Below are 22,328 nucleotides of genomic sequence, written 5' to 3' on the forward strand. Positions count from 1 at the left end.
TGTTAAGCATTATATAATGTTTGTTAATGATTTATTAATGAAAGTTATTATAAAGCGTAACTTAAAAATAATTATAAAAGAGAAAAGGGCAAAGCAGAAACAGAGATTACATTTATACTGTACCTGAGGGCTTATAAATGTCAATGAGTTTCAAAAGTGTACATAAAACTAAAATGCAGCAAAATCAATTCTCTTTTAACCTCGTGTAAAAATCTTTCAAGGTGCAGTTTATCAGAAGAATACAGTATCAAAACTCCAGGATAAAGCTTGATGCTGTGAAACTAGATGGTTAAATTAATTTATACAAACAATCAATCTTCAATCTAATACATGATCAAACGGCATAACTGAATGGGCTATTAACATTCAATTAATGTTCCCAGTTTCCATCCCTGAGCTAAATGTTTTGTAAAATAGTTCAAATATAGATTCAGTGATCAAACATGTAAAATATATCACTGATGAAAAGACAAGACTGTGGGAGAATATACAAAAACTTGATTTTATTGCTCACGGCTCTCAGAATCTTTTGATGGATGGCCATGTTGAATCGTCTATAAAAGCAAAGTGTGAGAGTAGCCGCCAGTCACAGACCGTGTTTACATGCACACACTTCTGTCAATACGAATCAATTTAGAGTCCGAATGTACTATTTATAAACTCTGCAATCTGATAAATATAGCAATTTACACGTGCATCACGTACTGTATGCAATTTATTTTTGAATTATCTATGCATCTATACATGCTAAATCTACAAAGACAGGAAGCACATTTCAATGGCGAAGTATAATGAAGACGATGCGATCTGAATGATTTTGGATGATGTGCAAATCTAGGCAGACTCCAGGTGGCAAATACGCACCAGTTGTTTTTGGGAGCTGAGAGGGGCAGCAGAACGAGACTGGGGAGCCGTTTCCATGGAGACGGCGAGACTCGCCAGGGAAACCACGTTAATTAGAGGGTGAGATCAATAGTCTGCTGGTGATGTCACTGGGAGAATTTGAAATGGTGTGAATCAGTGTGAGATGGGATGAAGGAAGAAAGAAAACAAGCTCTAATTATGCACCTGATGTGACGGGTCAGCATGAGACAACAGGGACCCGCAGCGGACCCAGTGTCTGATCCTGTCATGTACTTGTTAATATGTTTAATTCTGAGGCAGTGCAGTGCGAAACACCAGCAGCTCTGTATGAAGGTAAGGTCACATCACAGTTGCAGGAACCTCAAAAATAATGACACGTGATTGGAGTTGTTTGTTTATGGTCAATTATACTATCCTAAACAGAGTCCCTTCGACCCTCTTCACCTCTTCATTGAGAGTAAACAATGAAAGAACTACCAGCATCTTATTCTTACTGAAACAGAAAAGGTTAATTTTTTGTCAGCAGTGACAATGAAAGACCGTGAAAACATTGTCCTCCCTATTTAGAGGCATAACCTGAGCTCTCCTAATGCGGTGCAGCGTGGCAAGCGATTAAACGCATCTCTTCCATGCTAATCTTGTTCTAAACAGTGGAAACGTGATGAAGTACCACTCAAAAAAGATATTGGGCGAATTCCATTGAAAGTGAGCATCACTTTGCCCTACTCACTCTGAAGGGCAGAGCACTTGAAGTGAGCACTCTGAAGGGTTTTGTGAGAACAATATACGCGTTTGGAACACCCCACACTTGTATATTGTATGTGATTGTTACCTTATTAACACAGCAAAATCAATCCATAAAATTATTGTAGCAAATAAAACATTTACATACATTTTAGCCATGGGTCATTATTTCATATTTATTTAAATTTGAGCATGGCTGCTTTTTGTGGCACTTGAGGTAAACATGAAAAGACATCAATTTACAAGAAACTGATATTTTCTGTTGGGTTTTTAGTTACAAATGAATGACCTCAGTTTAATAAATTAATTGAGGATGTGCCACTCATGATCAGAAATTTCAAAATGATATGTATTATAAAGTGGCAATTATATGTACGCTTTGCTTATAATGCTGAGGATGGGCCCTTTGTGACGGGATTTAGACAGTTGCTCACTTTTATTTGGAGTGACCCTTTGAATAGCCTCTGAAACCTTTGAGTTGCATGTCACTTTCAGTAAAGTAAAGTCAGCTGACCAACACAAGCAAAAAAACAAAAACAGACAAAAAGCCAAAGCAAAAACCAAAACAGTTAGATTGGAACAATCCTTTTTTAAGTTGCCCCCAAACAAAACCACAAAACTCACTTTCAGTAGTCAGTCGAACAAAACAATAAAAAAAGAAACAAAACATCCTAACCAAAACAAACGATGCAGAATATCAAAACAAAACAAATGAAAACCTAACCAAAAGAAAACAAACAAAATACAAAACAAAATCAAAGCAGTTCAAAAGGAACAACTTGAGTAGCCTCCATGCAAAACTTCAAAACATTTGAGTTGCATGTAAGTAAAGTCAGCTGCAAAAACCCCACCAAAAAACCTATCAGACCAAAACAAAACAACCCAAAATGAAACCAAAACAGTTACTTTTGAACAAACGATTAGCCTCAATGAAAAATTTTTGAGTTGCATCCTATGTCCAGTAAAGTCAGCAATGAAAACAAAAACAAAAACAAACCCAAATCCAAACCATATTTAAACAGTTCCACAAAATCTGTCCCAAGCCTAGAATGTGCAGCCTGATGCCTCCTAACCCATTTAAAATGATGAGTGGCCAGAAAATGTGTAATAATAAAATGACAGTTATCTTCCTTTGAGCTGAGAGCTATGAACAGCACTCATTACCTCACTGGCTAACACAAGAGACTGGCCTCCATTACAGAGAAGCCAACGAGACCACAGCTGTTAACCCTGAGCTCTACAAATCTGAGGGCTCAGAACCATTTGAAACAAAGTGAATAAAAGAAGACAGTCAAGAGAGGGGAAAAAAAGGGCCGTACCGATTAACTCTTTATTTCTGATGTCCAAGGCCATGTTTCTGAGCGCGGTAGCGACGGCACACACCACGCGGTCGTTGTCTATCCTCAACAGCTCCACGAGGATGGGCAGACCCTTCTCTTTCCTCACTGCCGCACGGATGTACACTGACCACTAGGGGAGACACATACAAATAAACAGATATAAGTTGCTAAATATGACAATATTATTACAGTTTCCCAACTATATATAGTTCTACATATCAGCTGTTTTTAGGAGACCATGAGGTGCATTTCATAGTTGGATATGACATGTGGGCAGATGTCTGTAAAGTGTCTCATTTTGATTCAGCTTCCCGCTGACAGTGTAATCACACTCCCCAGGTTACAGTGAAAGACTAATACTAGCTCAGAGCTTTTGCTCTCACAGGTTTTCTATGTATGACCCCAGCTGTGGGATCAGGCTTTATCAGTGACGGAGTGTCAGCTCAGATTAGACTCTCTGCTACCCGGCACTTCTGCTGCAACAGGGGAGACCGCAGCATACGACCCAAAGGGCATCCCCTCACATTCCTCATTTATGATGACCTCTGTATGTGTGCATAAGAAAAAGAGAGACAATAACACAATGACAGAGGCTCTGTCTTGTGAGCTGCCAACATCAGCATTTACACACATAGGAGCACTTAAGACTTGAAAGTTGTTTTAAACAACAGGCTATCTAATAAGATACCTCATTTTGCACAAATTCAAAAGCATCACATGGGTCCGTCACAGATGTAAGTCATTTCCAAGTGTATTGAAAAGATTAATCACATATAGCAAAATACTGATCATAAATAAACTACTTGGACTATCGTTCAAAAGTTTGGAGTCGGAAATTGTTTTAAAATGTTTTTTTAAAGTCTCTTATGATCAAATTATTTATTTATTTGATGAAATATAATAATAATATAAAAATATATATTTGATAGTAATATTATAATATATTGTATAATATATTATATATAAACATTAATATTGTGAAATATTTTGTACAATTTAAAATAACAGTTTTTTATTTAAATGCCCGGCCAAAAACAAGCCGCATTTTGGATTTAAAAAGTAAAATGCTTAAAGTCCCCCTGTAGTCAATCATTTTATCCCTTAAAACTCATCTTTGATCACCAAAATTACATATTAAAATGTTTTTTTCTTGAAAAACAACAACAACAAAAAATCTTCATGCCTTAAAATAGCTTGAATATAACTCTACACCCTTGCCTCATTTAGTATACGCTGTTCTATGAATATGCAAATTAGCCCCGCCTCCACTCACTCACACCAGCTCAGAGATCCACTCGTTGACGATCACACGTTGACCTGATTGGGTACAAGGTAGTTTTTGACGTCAGAAACACTAGCGATTTCAAACCGCGTTTTTGAGACTGTCTTTGGATCACTGCAGTTTTAAGGAGAAAATACTCAACAATGATGTTGACTTATGAATTTGCACTTGTCTTAATTAAGAATATTAAAAACACCATATAGACATATAAACAACATTAAAAACTTGATTTTCACCACAGGGGGACTTTAAGAGTCTATGATTGGATCATTACTGCAGGGATTATTATGTTTCTAGTATGTTAAGTTTGGCAACAATTCTTCTAACCCTAATTGATGGAGACCCTGACAGACCCTTTTTCGATGGAAATAACATCACAACATTAATTTCCATCAAAAGGTGCATCATTTTTTGTTTAAGATCTTGTATTGACAATGCAAGAGTCGAGCACTCCAGCACAACCCAAAGACTTTCAATGAATTTAAAGTTTGTGAAAATGATTCTTCAAGCTCCCTCCCAACCATTCTTTCACAATTTGAGCCTGATGAATCTTGACATTGTCATCCTGTAATATGGCCATGATGTCTCTTCCTACATGGTTGTTTAAGAAATGAAAAGCTACACACTCCATCAATTAGGGTTAGAAGAATAATAACTGCAATAATAATTCAGTCATAGACTTAATTGCCTATTTAAATCCAAACAGCGACTTTATTTTTTGAGGGCAGTGTATTTTAAAATGTAATTTTAATTGATGGCAAAGCTCAATTTTTAAGAAACTCAAGAAACTTTTTGAGTTTGAGTTGCTTGAGTTGCTGCAGATGTAGAGTGTTTCAAATCAATCACTTGTGAGATTCCTTTGCAGTTAGGATGCTGCCTAACATGGTGTCTAACAAGCAATCTGTTTCATTTATGACGCTTGGTTTCTATTAAGAGGCAGCTTACTAGATTTAGGAAAAGAGAAATGGAATAGAAAAACGGTTGTGTGGAAATGTAAATCTGTCATTTAGTTCAAATCAACTTGTATCGGTGCTAAAAGTAATTCCATAAAATAAATATCCTTGAAAATGTAATTGAAAATGTGTTCTTGACGACAAAGCATTCTTCACGCTTAAGCGTTTTTTTTATATCCGTCTTAAGTTAAGGGCTTTGTTTCCATTTCCTAGAACTCCCGGCGTGGGATTTATTAATCCCACTGTCCAAGATGAACTTTGAAAACATAAACAGAGAGCTTAGTTCACATATATTAAACCAGGGCTCAATGTCAGCTCTTCTAGATGAACAAACAGAGCGGCAATTCTTGTGAACCGGACAAATTGGGCAGACAGACACCGTCTTTTCCTCTCTCTTTTGCTTTCCCGTTTGTCTCTCCTACAAACTCAACCCAACAACAAACACGTATACAACCTGATGCCCAATAGGTGTAGAGAGGGGTCGTAGGGACGTGGCTTTCATTTAACTTCTTGAAGGGGGTCTAAACCTGTTATGAGACTTCAAAACCAATCCAATCCAATTGCATCTGTCTCCATCTGAGAGTATTGATCTTGCAGAGCACATCGGGTGGATTAGAGCTCTCGAGCAACAGAGGTAAAACAAGCTTTTGTCGCTGAGAGACGGTAAAAAGGATGTGAGAACAAAGAGAGAAGCGGAAGCCAAGAGGGAGATTGGTACTGGTTTAAACATCTGGTGAAAGCAACTTTCAGATCAGGAAAAAAGCAATATTACACCATTTCTTGCCACACTGTTTAATAAATTTAGATTCTGGCAGCAGCGAATATACCCTTCACTGAAAATAAGTTGCTATGCTAAGGTGTTTTGAGTGATTCGTGGTTCTTTGCATGTTGCTATGAATTGTTATACTTTTAATAAATGTTTTAATCTATTTTTTAAAATTCTTTGAATATTTTTAAAATGTTTCTAAAGGCCCCTAATGCTATCAATACAAAAATATAAAGAAAGAAAATATATAAAAAAAATATATAAATAAAAAAAATCAATCATTCAATCTTTAAATACCCCAACCCTAAATTTACATTTGCTTGCACTCACTCAGACAGATAACGATAATTAAAATAATAATGATTAAATATTCAAAAAAAAATTAAATTCTTTGAATACTTTTAAAAATATTTTTTAATTACCCCTAACCCCAAGTAAACAATGGCTTCCACTCAGAAAGATATCAATAATTAAGAATAAAAATAAATAAATTGGACGATGCGGTAAATCAATATATAAATTGGTCAAAATGGTCATATATTTCAAACAGTTCATCACCAATGATGAATGCTGACACAAATATCAGTTCATTTATTTGTATTTTCAACAACAATATGTGTTGCACACCGAGCCAAGGGCTTACCTTCCAGCTCCCGGCGGCCAGGTTCTGCAGCGCCCCGGCGGCCCCCTCCAGCGTGTCCGGGTTGGAACACTCAGACAGGAGGGTGAGGTAGGGCTTTACTATCGAAGGATGCCACAGCATCTGAATACCCTTGGGGGGATCTGCAGTATCTGGCAGCGGTCCCACACCATCCCACTACAGAAACAAAAAGTGTGACATGAAAAACAACAAAGTCAGATAGGGAGAGACACACAAAATCCCTCACCATTTAGATTTAAAAGGGGTGTTCACACTGACATAAATCTGCAGCGAGCAGCCATTCGACTGCCGATGAGAAATGTGATCTGACTGAGAAGTTACTGTGAGGATCTTACTGTTCTGTATGAATTATATATACGCTAATGTTCAAAACTTTGGGGTCGGTACGTTTTTTTAAAAAGTTTTTGAAAGAAGTCTTCTAAATTTACCAAGGCTGCTTGTATAAAAACAAAAATATTTGGAAACTTTTTTTTAGAATTCAATAACTTTCTATTTGAATGTATTTTAAAATGTAATTTATTCATTTGATAGGAATGCTGAATTTTCAGCATCATTACTCCAGGCTTAAATGTCACATGATCCTTCAGAAATCATTTTAATATGGTGCTGACGAAACTATTATTATCAATTATTATTATCAATATTGAAACATGTTTTTTCCACTTAATATTTATGTGCAAACCATTTCCCCAGGATTATTTGATGAATAGAAAGTTCAAAACAATTATTTGTATGCAATTTATTTGACTGCATTCAGCATTTATTTGAATAAAAATCTTTTGTAAGATTATAAATATCTTTAATCACATTTGATTAATTTAATGCCTCTTTGCTGAATAAAAGAATAAATGTCTTGAATCTTAATGAGCCCGAAACATTTTGAACAGTAGTATATATCTACATAATAAAAAATGATATAAGGATAACCACATCAGAAATTGTTTGCATTCTGAGTGAGTCAGATTCATGAATTAATAATTGTTCCTCTTCATCATGATATGATGTATTATACACTGCTGCGTTTTCTATTACTGTGCAAATACCTCCAGAGTGTTCATTTTTAGCAGCAAGAAACACTTTTTAGTTTTATTTATTTATCTTTTGTTATCAGATTTGCCATCAATAACATTAAGGCATCCGACCAACAGTACAGCGACCAGGTGAACTCCTGAGATAAAATCACTGTCATTCTGTACAGGACAAAAGTCGACTTTAACCCCCTGCACACACACACACACAGATCTCTTGACAAATCTGGGCCTGAATAAACACAGACCCGGGCAGGAATGACAAGCTGTAAGCCTGTGTTCGGCTGACTCTGAGGCGTGTGGGTGAGTCAGTTTGAAAAGTGCCGGTCTCAAAGGCTGACCTACTTTCAGGCACAGCAACTTGTGAAATACCTCAGCATCTCAAACCAGCTCTGGCACTCAGCCTCACTCTCCCTTCATTATTAATGAGTCTGTTTTCATCTCCCCTCTGTTGTTCAATCAACTGCTGGAGGATGGAGAAGCCCCTGTGAGGCTGCTGCTTTCCATACGCTGAACGCAAAAGAAGTGGAGAGGAGGCTTGGATTAATCTGTGGTTTCACTATATGCAAACAGTGAGTGCAACATTTCACTCTCATTTAGCCTTACACCGTGTCTATCCAGAGATTGTGAAAAAGACAAAGGCTGAAATCCTTGGAAGAAAAACTCATATTATTATTTATTTAAAAACACAAGCAACAAAGTAGTTCTATTTTAAAATATCATTAATATTTTGAGAACTTTTGTTTGCCAAAGTGAGAGTGCGTAACTAAAATTCAAGCAGCCATTTTGTTGTCAACTGACAAGAAAAAAAATATAGAAGTTGACCCATGTAGACCAAGTTTTTACAATTTATAAGATATTTAATTAATATAAAAGAGAAGTTATTTCAGGTAAAATTGAATAACCCTAAGAAAATGATGATAAACAAAATCATGATATTTGTAAACAACTACTCTTCATTTTAAGGTGTCCTTACGGTGTAAATATACATTTAAGTACAGAGTAATATTAATTAACTACATGCACTTACTATAGGGTTAGGATAAGTGTTTGGTTTAAGGTTATTATGCATAATGTATAGTTATTACTATAGTAACTACAACATGCACCATGTGTAACGAACACTAAAATAAAGTGTTCCCAATATTTTATTATTAGATGGCAACACATTTGACCACTTGTCATGGAAAATGTACATATCTGACCACTTTTCATGGAAAATAATGTACATATTTATGAAAATACAACAATGAAACCAACAAAGATTACATTTCTAAGAACTTCTCCAATACATCATCTCGCACATCCATGTTTGTCCTTGACCCATTACTATTGCACATTTTAAGCCTCTAAACTCTGGTGTGCACCACGAATATTTTATTCAGCAAATGTACCAATCTAGCTTGATTTGTGTCTTTTTGGAATGAGTCGAATCTGCTCAAATGCTTGTCTTTAAGCACAAAATGAGAGTGAAGATAAATCTAAAAATGACAATGTGATCCTAATGCTTCTTCTGAACTATCAGAGCGTATAACCACATCTCAAATTGTCAAAAACTTTCTCTTGCCCTTTCCTTGTCAGCAATCTTTGAGAGTAATGAGCACTCCACGCACCATTTCTCAGAGTAAACTCAAAGAAGGGTATCAGTGCTTGGTGGGTTGAAATTGCTCTGGTTTACATACTCTCTCCTCTCAGTCAATTAGCTCCGCTAAACACTGCCCTGCCCCGACAGAGCCGCGGCGGCACGCTCTGGTTTCCTGGGCTACCTCACTGCCATTTAGTGATAAATGATTTAACAGAGTACATTAGCCTTCTGTTGCCCGGAGGCCCAGGTGTCCTCTTTCAAAACGTCTCGGCTGAGGAAAAGTTCCGGCACATGATACGAGAGGGCACCTTAGGTAATGGGGAGAAATGGCCCTATTTTTACAGGACAACAGGTATAGAGTATCCTTGCATCTCCTTCCTTTCTGTAATCTGATTGGAGGAGACACATCTGACTGAATCCTAAAACAGATCTGCAAACTTATGTATGGGTTTTGAGGCGATGAATGAGGGAAAAATATTTAACTGCAAAAGAAAATGCAAAATATCCCCAAACTATGTTTAATAAAACAGTCTATGCGCTCATAATCTCAACAGAGCAATAGCTTTGATGTATTATTCGAATCTGACTGCATTAAAATTTTCCCTGCTTCTTGTTAGGGATGTAGAGACTGGAAAATGTTGTGATGGACATCTCTTTCTTGCAGCAAACGCAGGTCTTACTTTAGCTAGTATCAAAGTTAAGGAGGATTATATTCAGCTATCAGCGGCTACAGTATATCACTGGCTAGTAGCTTTATGGCTCCTCTGGATCGGGACATCTCCCGAGGGAGATGTGTTACACAACTGCTCTCCCACCTCCACGTCTGCACGGAGGATCCCGGCTGGCTTTTTCTTGCGTGAGATTAATGAAGAGTTTCCTCTGCTATGGAGGAGCTGCCTGTAAAAAGGTTGGGTTTTTTCCTCCTCCCTTTAGTCTGACGCCCACAAACACCGTGATTTATCAGCCGTAGACAAAGCCGTTTCCCTGGGGAAACTCACTGTCTGACGGTGTGTTTCTGTGTAGGCGGTGAGCGTTACGTTTGGAAAGGAAGTAATTGATAAAAGGATGGCGTGTAAATCTGTAATTTGGGGAACTCACTGAAACATGAATTGGTGTCGAAAATGTTAATTGTGTTATTCATATTTTGATATGAAATGTCTAAATTATGCTCGATTCTCTTTCAAAGGCAGAAAAGCATTTTACTGTGAAATAAAGCTTCTATCTCTAGTGTCTTGTAAGGACTTTTGTTGTATTTCCTGTTTCTAGTGCCATGTTTGTAGTTCGTTGTAGTTTTCCCTGTTGATTAGTTTGATTGTTCCCAGGTGTGTCTTGTTAGCTTGTTACCCCTTGTGTAATAGCCCTTGTGTTTCCCTTGATCCCTTGTCAATCTATTTTACTTTCATAATGTGAGACAGTTGTGGCAGGACTTGACTTTTTGTGTTAATCACAAATTACAAATGTATAATTTAATTAGGGATGGCGAAAACTAAACATTTTCTTGACCGACCACCGAGCCTCATTAGCCGGTTGAAACCGGTTAACCGATTAGTTTAAAATATGCTACGCTATTTGAAATAACAGCCATTTCGAGCCGCGCCTGCAATTTCGCAACTCTGTCGCATCTCTCTGCCGCTCTGCCTCCCGCTCACACACACACTGCCCAGGCGCCGCCCTTCGACTCACGTCACTTTTTTTAAATCCCCTACAGCGCGAAACATGAGTCCCGCAAACGCGGCGCCAAGGAGCTTGTATGTAATCGGAGGACAAATGGCTCCTTATTTTTGAAATGGTTTGGGTAACAGTTACAAGGTGATCGCGTTGAAAATAAAGGCGTTTGTCTAGCGTTGGAAGCTCATTTGAAACATTGCCGCGGCTCATTTAAGAAAATGACAGCTCCGAAGAGACGGCACTTTAGTTTAAGGTAGTGCTAACAATAATAAAGAAAGATGATATCACTGTATCACACAAGTTGCAACTTACATCTGTGTCATTCTTTTTGGTGAAATGGTCCCACACACTACTTTTCTTCGCACGCTTCATCCTGTCGTCTGCCCTGCAGCCGCGGCGCCACCCATTTTCTACTATGATTTTGTATGTTTCTTCATTCGGATCTATTTGCGATCCATTCCATTCTAAACAAACAACGCAGTTTACATGCTTCGTCCTTGTTACATTATTCATTAAGATAATAATTAATAAATGCACGCACAATTATCAGTGAAATGATCATGCCTTTCAACTTGTGCAAAATTCAGAATAAAATGAATGTGCAGCAATTTGTACAAATAGAGTCCTACTATAGCCTACGTGTTGTAGCTATTAAATAAGCTCATTTTAGTTTCATATTTGTTAAAATATTATAATGTTATTTTTTCATCTATGTTGTTGATTATGAAAAGTGAACCGCACGAGTAAGATAGGATGCGCACTATTTCGAGTGAAATGGAGTGGGTCAGACATGATTTTGACCACTTAATTAAGTTTTGTTTTGTAGAAAACCTTTTTTTAAGTGAATTTCGTTTTGTATAAATTGTATCTTAATTTTTATTTTTTTTATCAACCAATTGCCTGGATTTAATAAATAAGAAGCAATAGCCTAGCAGACGATATAATCATGGAGGCGGCCGCGCGGTCACTTGCATTGCTCGTGAACTGGAGCGCATCTCATCCTAACATCCAAACTCAGCGTATGCCTCACAGACATGAAATATATCTTAAGAAAGCTTGAAATGTCTTTTTAACAATTTAAAACGAAAAGAAATAGAAATAATAATTTACAGATCACTTTTTTTTTTTTACCGACTACCGACAGCTTTGATCGGTTAACGTTGACACGGTCAACCATCGGTCAAACGGTCATCGGTTAACATCCCTAAATTTAATATAATAAAAATATAATATAATATAATAATAAACATTTCATGTAGTGTGTAATATAGATGTTTTTGTAGCTGTAGTTATAGCTGAGGCATGGAAGAGTTTGGGTCGTGTTGTCGACATGTCGCGAAGACTGCGAAAGCAAATCCACTTAGCATGCACTTCCAAAAGATGAGAACTCCGGCTCGAACTGATGCGGTAAAGCTGATGCCATCGCCATCACTGAGTATACAAATACTGAGGAAGCCTCCGGATATGGAAATGGGTGTTTCTTTTCTGACACAGGCTGAAAGCAGTAGACCAATCACAACGAGAGAGTAGGCTCTCGGAAAGGAAGGGTTTAGAGAGATTGAAACCTTTATCAAACAGTTTGAGACACTGCGAGAAATGAGGTGATGCTGCAATGTATATAGAAAATGTAAGTGTTTTTTGACCTCTGCTGCATGTAAACCTATTGTAAAAGACCATCAAAACAAAATTAGGAACCTTAAAAATAGCATAATTGGGGCACTTTAAAGAAAATAAGGCACAATTGGATTTCATGTTGATTTTGAAGATCCTCTTTCATGTTACTTTGAACCTTGATTCCTAAGCAAAATGGGTTAGAGTTATTGTCAGCAGGAAAGGGTCACGTCACAGCTACAAATGCCTGTAAATGCAGCACTTAACGGCCCACCTGGTCCTGAGACTTCTTCTTCTTTTTCTTCTTTCCCCAGCAGCCTGAGGTCTCTCCGTCCTTCCCGCTGGCGTCGCTACACAGGAGGCCGTCTAGCTCGTCCGTCCCCATCTGCTGTCCCTGAGACGTTTCAGCTGCAAGCCGATACGAGAGGTTCCTCAAAATGCATACACAGTTTTCAATGGTCTGACGGAGAAAGAGAGAGAGACAGATATTGGGCAGGTATTAGTCTAGCTTCACTGAGCTCTTGATAGAGCCCATCTGGCCAGAGGGGCCAAACTTCATTTATTCAACTCATGCTGGACAGAAGACAGGAGGACACACACATTTGTTCACTCTCACACACAACACTCTACATGCACTCATTGTTCTTCCATTCAGCTGAATAACGAATAACAAGAGTTCAGAAACAAAAGCAGCCATTATGTAGTAGGAGGTGTCTGAGTTTTTTACTTTCTGAGTTTTGGTTGGGCTTTTAGTGTCATCCAGTCATTTAAAGACAACAAGGTTATGTCCAACTGTGTTTAAAACCTAGCTTCTATTTCAAGATCATCTTCAATTCCACTGTCTCTCTTTCACTTCGTCTTACTTCCTTATTTCCTCTGTCTCATCTTTCTTAGAGTGTTGGCTGGGAGTGTAGGCCGCATTGGCACTAAGTATATGAAAGTACTTAATTATACGTCTGACACGGTCTCCCATTTAAATGTGATTAAAGGATATACCCGCAGATGGGGAAAAATGACCAGCCAAATCCATCGGCTCACACTCCATTTAACAGGGTATTACAAGGAGACACAGCAGAGCAGGCACAATGCTTGACAGCAGAAAATAGAAAATAAATGCTTGCAAAATGATGATGAAAAATGAGTGTTTTTCACAGTTTTTCCTTTTTCCCCCATTATGGAATGAGGAGGACCATTCCCTACACAAACAAAAATAATGACTGTAATCAGAGAAATGCTCTGAGAATTATGCACTGGCATTTCAGACGTACTGAAACATATTGACTCACAAAAGCCCTTTTCTGTGCCAGACAGGGCTGACTATGCTTTCTCCATGGTGTTTGAGGAAAACGAAACAAGTTCTGCTGAAATTTCCCAGGAAATGTGCAACAGATTTAATATTGCACATGGCGACATTTGGGGCAACACCATCTCTCTTACTGGCAGCAATTTAGAAAGTCCTCATTTTAAATGCAAAAGTCAACAGGAGAGAGCTTGACCAACCACAGGGTTAACAGCAACATTAGGACCACGGGCGGCATGCTTTCAGCAATTACAGCTCTGCTGGGCCAACAACACTTGGTGAAAACAGCTCCAAATCACCACACATAAAGAAATCGGAGGGATTAGGGTGATTGCCCTTTTTTAAAGCCAATGTGTTGAGTGAAATGGTTGATGTTGCTTAAAGCTCATTGATGGATGAAAAAGAGTGCTTAGTGCTCTAAAAGGAGCTAAACAGGCATAAGGAAGAAGAAAAGGAGCAACCATAGGTTGGAGGTGCATTTACAGGAAGTGTTACAGATTTTGTATTTTGTAAGTCACAGTAAAATGGGGACAAATGGCACAGTGGCCAAGCCCATTAATACAGTACATGCTTTCCATGCTTAGCACAAAACAGACCAGATTACTCAAGGGTGATGCTCAAGGGTGATGTAAATTTCATCATCAGCATAGTATGTGCGCAAACAGATTTGTCTAATCGCACATCACTCAGCTCGCACACACGTCTCAAATTCTGACTCGCTTCACAGTCGAAAAAGAATTGGATGAGATTGAACTAACAACTAACTACTGGAGATGGCGACATCAACAGTCGTCTGCATTGACTCACTTGTGTGAGGGGGATAAGAGATACCGCAACTCTAGTTTAAACAAGTCCAAAGACATTTTTAACACTCATAACTTCTGGAGAGAAAAAGCACAGACAGAACAAGGATGAAGCTTTCTAGTGCGCATGTGTCAAGCAGCAAACGGAGTATACTTTGAAAGGCTGTGCGTTCAGCTGTTTGTTAAGCATTCGCGTAAATACTAGCATAATTTAAATTACTTTAATTGCGCAAAACTGTCAGAGTATGCAAAAAAAATATAATGCTGCAATGTGATTTGAAAATGGTTTTCACAGGATGATTTTTGAGTGTTTAAGCTTACAATAGGGGTGCACGATATATCGAATCAATATCGTTATCGCGATATCACGTTGCTCGATATCATATCGAAAGTCTCGCGATATTTATGCGATATTTTGTTTATGATGCGTCCCGTCCGACATGCACCGTTGCATTTCCCCCGACTGATTTCCTGGTTCTACTTCTCCATAAACATGAAATCAAGGAGAGGGTTAACTTTTCATGCTACAGATTTCCAACAGTGGTCAGAAAGAACAGGGGAGACACTTTGTTTCACTTCTCCCTTGCTCTACCACACAGTCCCCACAACACACAAGTATAAACATCAGGCCACCTGGCCACTTCATGCGTTATCACAGATCGGATAGCTATCTAATTTATCAAAACGATTCCTTTTACACCTGTTCACATAAATGTGTTTTTTGCAAAACGGATATAAATCCGATCTTCAATTCCCGCGCTATATGCAGATTTAATGGAGTTCACGTCACCGAACACAGTTATGAGCTGCATTTTATAGATCATCAACTAAAATGTCAATATCAAATACCGCAATAATAGAGAACGGCAACAGCCCTGGTAAGATAATTTCACTTCTTTACTTTTAATGAAGATACTTGTGTGTAAAGCGTCTGCAACTTACTTTCACTTTGATTTGCGATAGTTTGCGCGTTGGCTTGACCGGTAGATGCTCAGCTGCTCATGCGGTGATGCGTGTTGCAGACGTAGCGTCGTCATATCTGGCCATAACATGACATGTAGCCTATAACACGTTCTCACACGTTTATTTTTTAGTGTTTTTGGGAGGAGTACATTTTACATATGTGGTTTCAACAACCAGATGCATTTACACTTCGTCCAGTTTCGTCTGGAATGCGGCCCAGATCTCCTCATGTGGTTTCAGCGATCAGATTCAAATCCGTCTTGCGCTCAATAAACCTTATGTTGTAAGAAAACTTGTTTTATTTGTTATGAATCTATTTTGATGCGTTTTCCCATAACTTTTGTAGTTTTACATATGTTTAAAAATATCGAAATTAATATCGATATCGCAATATTCATTATCGATATCGCAATATCACTTTTTGTCAATATCGTGCACCCCTAGCTTACAAATAACCTAATTTAATGATTGTGATTAATGAAACTAAAATATGTGATAAGGAAAAAAGGCAATAAATAAGCGTGCCAAGTGCCCCACCACCGCACAGTGACAGTTAATGTCGTAGTCGTAGTTTAATGTTGGGGTGCCAATCGAGAAAATGACTTCTCAAAGATCTCAGATGCCAGAAAGATTAGACTTTATTTCACAAGCAAAGTCTGAACGCCCTTCTGCAGAAAGACGCTCCTATTCTGTGGCCAGCTTCCTACATATATACCTGAATCCTGCCCCAAAGATGGTTATACATGAGGGTAATACATTCTATAGGTATTTTGAGAAACAGTTTTGTACCATGTGACAACAACACAGCTCTCAGGCTTCCAAAGTCAATCCAAAGTCAATCAAAAGACACACAGAAAGGAGATAATAGTGTACACATCTATGGCTAAATTACTTATTTTCTAAATAATAAAATCTTCAACATTAACAGGCTATAGCCTATTCACAAGCTTTCAAAATATCTTCTCTTGTGTTTTGCTGATGAAAGACAATCATATAGATTTGGAATGACATAACAGTGAGACAAATTATTTTACATTTTCGGCTGAACTATTTCTTTAACCCTTTGAGCAATTTTCAAAATCCTCCACATACAGGCTATAAAAGCTGAAGAGTTCTCACAAGTGCTGTGCATTTGGAAACTGTGAAGAGTGACGGTTGAGAGCGCGCCACAGGGGGATTTAGACACCGAGAATTGTGGGAAAGTCTGAAAATGACCAGAGGGAAAGAACTGTGCCACGCTCCAACATCCACACCCTCTGCTCTTCAATTCTCATTAGGACGGATGCATCCCCCTCGCTCTGCTATTAGCACGCTGGGCCTGACGAAGGGTTGCCAGTTAAATCATGATTAAAGAACGCCATTTAGAAGAGCGAGCATTCGCAACCTTCAGAGAGCAGCCAACCACAGAGCTGTTTATTTGTTACAGAGCGTTCCACGCATCGGTACACACACACATACTGGTATAAACTTTTACAACAGGTTGCCTTTATAGCACAAGGAGAGATGGACAGATCCAGAGAGGAAAGTGTACCTTGCTATCAATCTCACTGCTTCCGAGAGAAGTCTGGATGACGAAAAGCAGCGTGTCAGTCAGACCCTCACACTCTCTCATCCGCCTCCGAGCCTCCTCTCCTGCTGAACTCACATTCCTGGGAGAGAGAGAGAGAGAGAGAGAGAGAGAGAGAGAAGGAAACACAGGTCAGTGATGAGTGCATTAAATCAGGGAGATTCAATCACACGGGTGCAGATTCCCTCCGGGGATAGAACCCACTTTATATCGTACCACTGTGACAAACAAAATGCAAATGTCTCACATTTCACGAGTCATTCAAACAAATCGCTCCAAACCTCCCACCTCTGACATGTATTAATATATGAATATATTAGTCTTCAGGGGGAGAAACCTTGACACAGCTAGGTATTTGACTGTTAAGAGTGTGAGAGAAAGAAAGAATATTGGCATCATTTCAATTGGATAATCCAATAAGGATTCTTATTATTTTGTTTATTAAAAAAATCAATCAGGTGTACACTGTTGAATATGGACAGATGTAATAGGCTTGTTGTACAAACACAAACACAGTGTCCAAACCAGATACAACAACTACAAGTGAAAGTGAAAATGCTGTGCAATTTGACAAATCTCATCAGATCGGCTGATCAGAACATATTTGATGTTTAATATGTGGTTTAAAAGATGGTTGAGGACCAATGAGATTTCATTGTGGGTGGATTGACAGCATTCCTTTGACAATTCTGGGGGGTAGTAGCCAGTCATCTCTGAACAAACTATTTAGTCACATGACTTGAGGTCGTCACATTACTTTTTGTGTTACCACTATTGCTTCTATGCATATTTTCTTTTAAATAATAAGCCACCAAATGTTTTATGTACTACCATCCAGTACTTTAGGTGAAAAAATATCATAGTTTACAAGAAAATATTAAGCAGCACAACTGAGCCAATTTCCATAAGAATTGGACAAAATTTGAAGGAGGAGAAGTAAAAAAAAATGGAAAAGAGTACTTTTTCACTGTACAAAATGACCACTACTGTAATAGGTGGCATCTTAATGTAAGATGTTGAATGTGATCAGCATGATGAGAGGAATCAGGTATACTAAGTTTCATTTATCTAGATCAATGGGTTCAGAAGTCAATTATTTGAACTGGTGGTTGCGCTATAGAGTTGGTCCTAGAGACCCCAAAGTTGGTCAGATTAATGTTCATTACCATCACTACATGTGTGCCATTTTTCATAATTTTCCTACTTACGGTTTATAGAGCTCCCATAGACTCCCAGTGGGGAAAAATAATAATAAAAAAAACGTCTCGATTACATATGTAACCCTCATTACCTGAAGGAGGGAACGGATATGTACGTCAAATGTGACCGACTGAAAGGGAACTAACAATCCCTAAGTATTTTTACTTAGACATGATTTCTTCCAGACTGTATCTGCCAACTGTGACCTTTTCAATATGGCGGACATGCTGATGCTATTTAGCAACCCAATTACTCAGCATGACATAACAAAAATAGAGGCCAAACAGCTAACAAAATGTATTGTCATGGTCAAAGCTGTTTAGGACAAAAACATTTAATATTTATTGCTTGTCATGTGCCTGGTTAGGCCTTGGTGTAATGCATTCAATGTCTCTGTGCAAATGAGACAACAGCAAACATTAAAACTCAATCCACAGGTCTACTAAACTCTCCATAACAGCAAATCATAGTTCCATTAAAGGCTCTACTCCTCACCATATCACTGAACTAAAAATTGTTTGATATAAGTTAAAAACTCCCTTGTGTGCCTGACCAAAAGAATACGACACACGTGTCTCTACGCCACACTGCTTTTGGGAATACAGCCCACTCGTTACAAAAATTTCACTCACATCATCTATAATGGGAAACAAGATACATTACAACTCATAGGATTTACATTTCTAGATTCTCCAGAACCGAACCAATTGCTATGTATCATTTATTAAAATTGCCTGGCCTCCACCTCTATTATACATGAATGTAACTGAAAAGGCATTGGAAATACATAATTTAGCCTGCATATGGAGCATTTGAATTACAAACTTATCTATTTAGCTCCTTTATGGCCCTGCTTTATTGCGTCATTAAATATTCAACAGGCCTGACAGCACCAACTTTTGAATTTAAGACCAATAGGTTTTACATCCAATTTGTTGAGCAAGTTTTCATCAAAAAGTCATATGAGGAGGCACGGCTTACAGAAACACTCATGTCACAACAGACATGTTTCATTTGAATGATGAAATTACTATTTCATTACAGCAGACACCCTGAGGACTGAGTCACGTGCTAAATCATTGGATGTTTATGAGGTTAGTCATTGAAACCTGAATATGGTAGTACATCAGAAAATCTTTAATATGAATTATAGCCTAGGTAGACAAAGTCATAACTCTTCAAGTAACGTTGTGACTTTCTGCATTAGCCAAGGTCCATCTCTCTTTGATTGGGTGGATGTGAGATTATTGATCTCCATTCTTTTTTTTTTCTGCTTGTGTATTTCATTCTGGGCAATTAATGACAGTTATTAATGTGCTTGTGACTGAAAAAAACACATAAATTAGTCATGCCGCCCTTTTCTCTTTACCCACTGCATTTCAGAGATGGAGGGAAAAGCATGTGATTGCTGGTGTGGGTCAAATCATGATAAGCGCAGAAGAAATGACACAGCCAAAATGACATCCAGCAACTGGGGCATGAGGACACTATCACTCCTACTGAAGAAACACATTTAAACCAGAAACCAAACATATCATTTAAAAAAATGGAGTCTGTGCTGAACATGTTGACCCTAGTACTGTGACCTGAATATTGCATAAATAGCAATAGTATGGAACGATTTTAGATTTGAATGCAAGCTGCCTAAGAGTGACAGACTGTGACAAACATGGAGATTATTGGCACTAGCCAATAACATGGCTGCTTGGCTCACTCACAGAGGTGTTACATCAACTAACACCCCTGTAAACAGGGTTTCTGACACCCCTGTTTCTGTTCTCAATTTAGGTTAATTCTGCGTAAATAGTGTTTTGGGTAAACATACATACACTTTCAGCTTCAGCGATGATCTTATTTGTTTACTGTACATTACATTAGATTATAATTAACAAACTATATCTATCTATCTATATGCATATACACACAAATTGATTTATACAATACAATTTATTACACACACACACACACACACACACACACACACACACACACACACACACACACACACACACACACACACACACACACACACACACACACACACACACACACACACACACACTATAGAAATTCATACATATTAATATTATGAATTTAATTATATTAATATTACTATATACAATATTTCTTTAAAATAAATGCCACTGGTTTGATCATTTATCTAATGTAAATATTCCTACACTTTTATTTGTGATTTAAAATGGCACTACTTAACTTGCTGTTTAAAAAAAAAGTTGTATTAAAACAACTGGAGTTCCTCTCAGGTAAATAAGAGGGAAAATGCTTCACTCGTGGACATCAAGCTCAGTTCTTGGCATGAAACGATGCTGTTTCACTTAATGGAAGGCTCATTGCAGCCCTTTGTGTGGGAAATTAAACATCCAAGCACCACAAGGGCCATATGGGAAAACAGTTAATCAAAGGTTATGCTAATGCACACCAGGCTGAGAAGAGCTCTGGGCTCCCAACGCTTGCCTCCCCTTTATGCAATAAAACAGTTATGCGGGAAACATAAATGATGAGACATTACTATTCATAACCAAGAGACTACCCAAACCAGATGTCAGAATACACAACTGCTGTGCTTTTGGTCAGATTTCCAATTTATTTCTCGTTATTTTAAATTAATATCTGCCACAGAGCAGTGAAACAAGCTTCCTAATTTTTAAAAATAAAGTTTGTATATACTAATTTTAAAATGAAAGCCGGACCCTCTGCTAATGTCACGGGGAACATCCCGATTGATCATTTTGATGGCTTACACTCGTTTATAAATGCAGGAAAAGAAGTACACAATTGCATGCGCAAGGTACATGCCTCTGTGACTGAAACAAATTGGCACAAACTTCATGAATTATTGAGGATGACACCACATAACAGTGGACAGAGCAAAAAGTTATCATCCACTGCACAAGACAGGAGGGTGCAGCAGTTGGAAAAGTTTCTCTCTGTTTGCTGTTTGGAAAGGGCAGAGTGATATAAAGTTCATGGGCAAAAACCTTTGCTGAAACTAAATCTCTACAGGGAATGAAGACAAGACTTCACACATTATTAAAAAAATGGTAACATTATAATAAAAATACAGTTCATTTGGGATAACGTTAGTGCATTAACTATTAATTAATGTTAATAATTACAACTTGTGATTTTAAAAATGCAATAGTAATACATGAAATTAACATTAGCTGTTGAAATTAACATTAATAAAATGCTGTAGAAGTATTCTATAAATATAATTTTTAAACATTATTTTATCTTTGATGCAGGTGTAAAAAACAGCTAGCAGAAATAAACAGAAACAACACAACACACACACACACACACACACACACACACACACACACACACACACACACACACACACACACACACACACACACACACACTTGTCTAGTGGTCACACCTTAATTTTGCAATTTTTACAGTATTACATCCTTCTCGTGACCATTTAATAATTATTCACTTTTTAGTGCAAGTGAATCTCTTTTTTGGCCCATTTTACCTGTAAAAGAAAACCTGCTTAATAATTAATCCCATATTTATTATGTACAATTATATCACTTATAAATAATTATATACAAAATTAATAGTAGTTATTAAGATTAATGTGGTTTGGATTTGGTAAAATATGATCAGGATATCAACTTGACTAATACTAATGCATGGCTATCTGTGCATTAAACGATTTTAATGCACTTCGCGACGGGTGGTTCTTTGCCACCATGACGTGCCTTGAAATATCCCTAACATTTATACATATGTATATAATCAAAATAATACGGTAATACAAATCCAACCATTAGCTTTCAATAGGGAGACACAACAACTTTACAAGTCATTCTGGGTTATTAAACAGTCAAATGAGTCCCATTAACAGCACACAGGGAACATTAATGGGAAGAGAGGAGGCCTCAGGGTTTGAGTTCCTCCATAAACACAGATCATGAGCATCTACTCCCTCTTCTGCCAGCAACAGCAACAATTAAAGTGTTT

The 22,328-nt window shown here is 37.8% G+C and overlaps 1 protein-coding gene across 1 annotated transcript in view; it reads right to left on the reverse strand.

Annotated features, from left to right (window-relative positions):
* ctnnd2a (catenin (cadherin-associated protein), delta 2a) overlaps positions 1–22,328 on the reverse strand; it is a 143,986-nt gene that overhangs the window by 34,180 nt on the left and 87,478 nt on the right. Inside the window, exons 7-10 of the mRNA XM_081352181.1 lie at positions 17,100–17,217; positions 12,777–12,962; positions 6,593–6,766; positions 2,928–3,078 (exon numbers count right to left, since the gene is read on the reverse strand). Coding sequence (XP_081208307.1) covers positions 2,928–3,078; positions 6,593–6,766; positions 12,777–12,962; positions 17,100–17,217 — 629 coding nt within the window. The remainder of the gene's footprint in view (positions 1–2,927; positions 3,079–6,592; positions 6,767–12,776; positions 12,963–17,099; positions 17,218–22,328) is intronic.

This window comes from Scardinius erythrophthalmus (genome assembly GCF_964197995.2).
Source record: "Scardinius erythrophthalmus genome assembly, chromosome: 22".
Classification (NCBI taxonomy): domain Eukaryota; kingdom Metazoa; phylum Chordata; class Actinopteri; order Cypriniformes; family Leuciscidae; genus Scardinius; species Scardinius erythrophthalmus.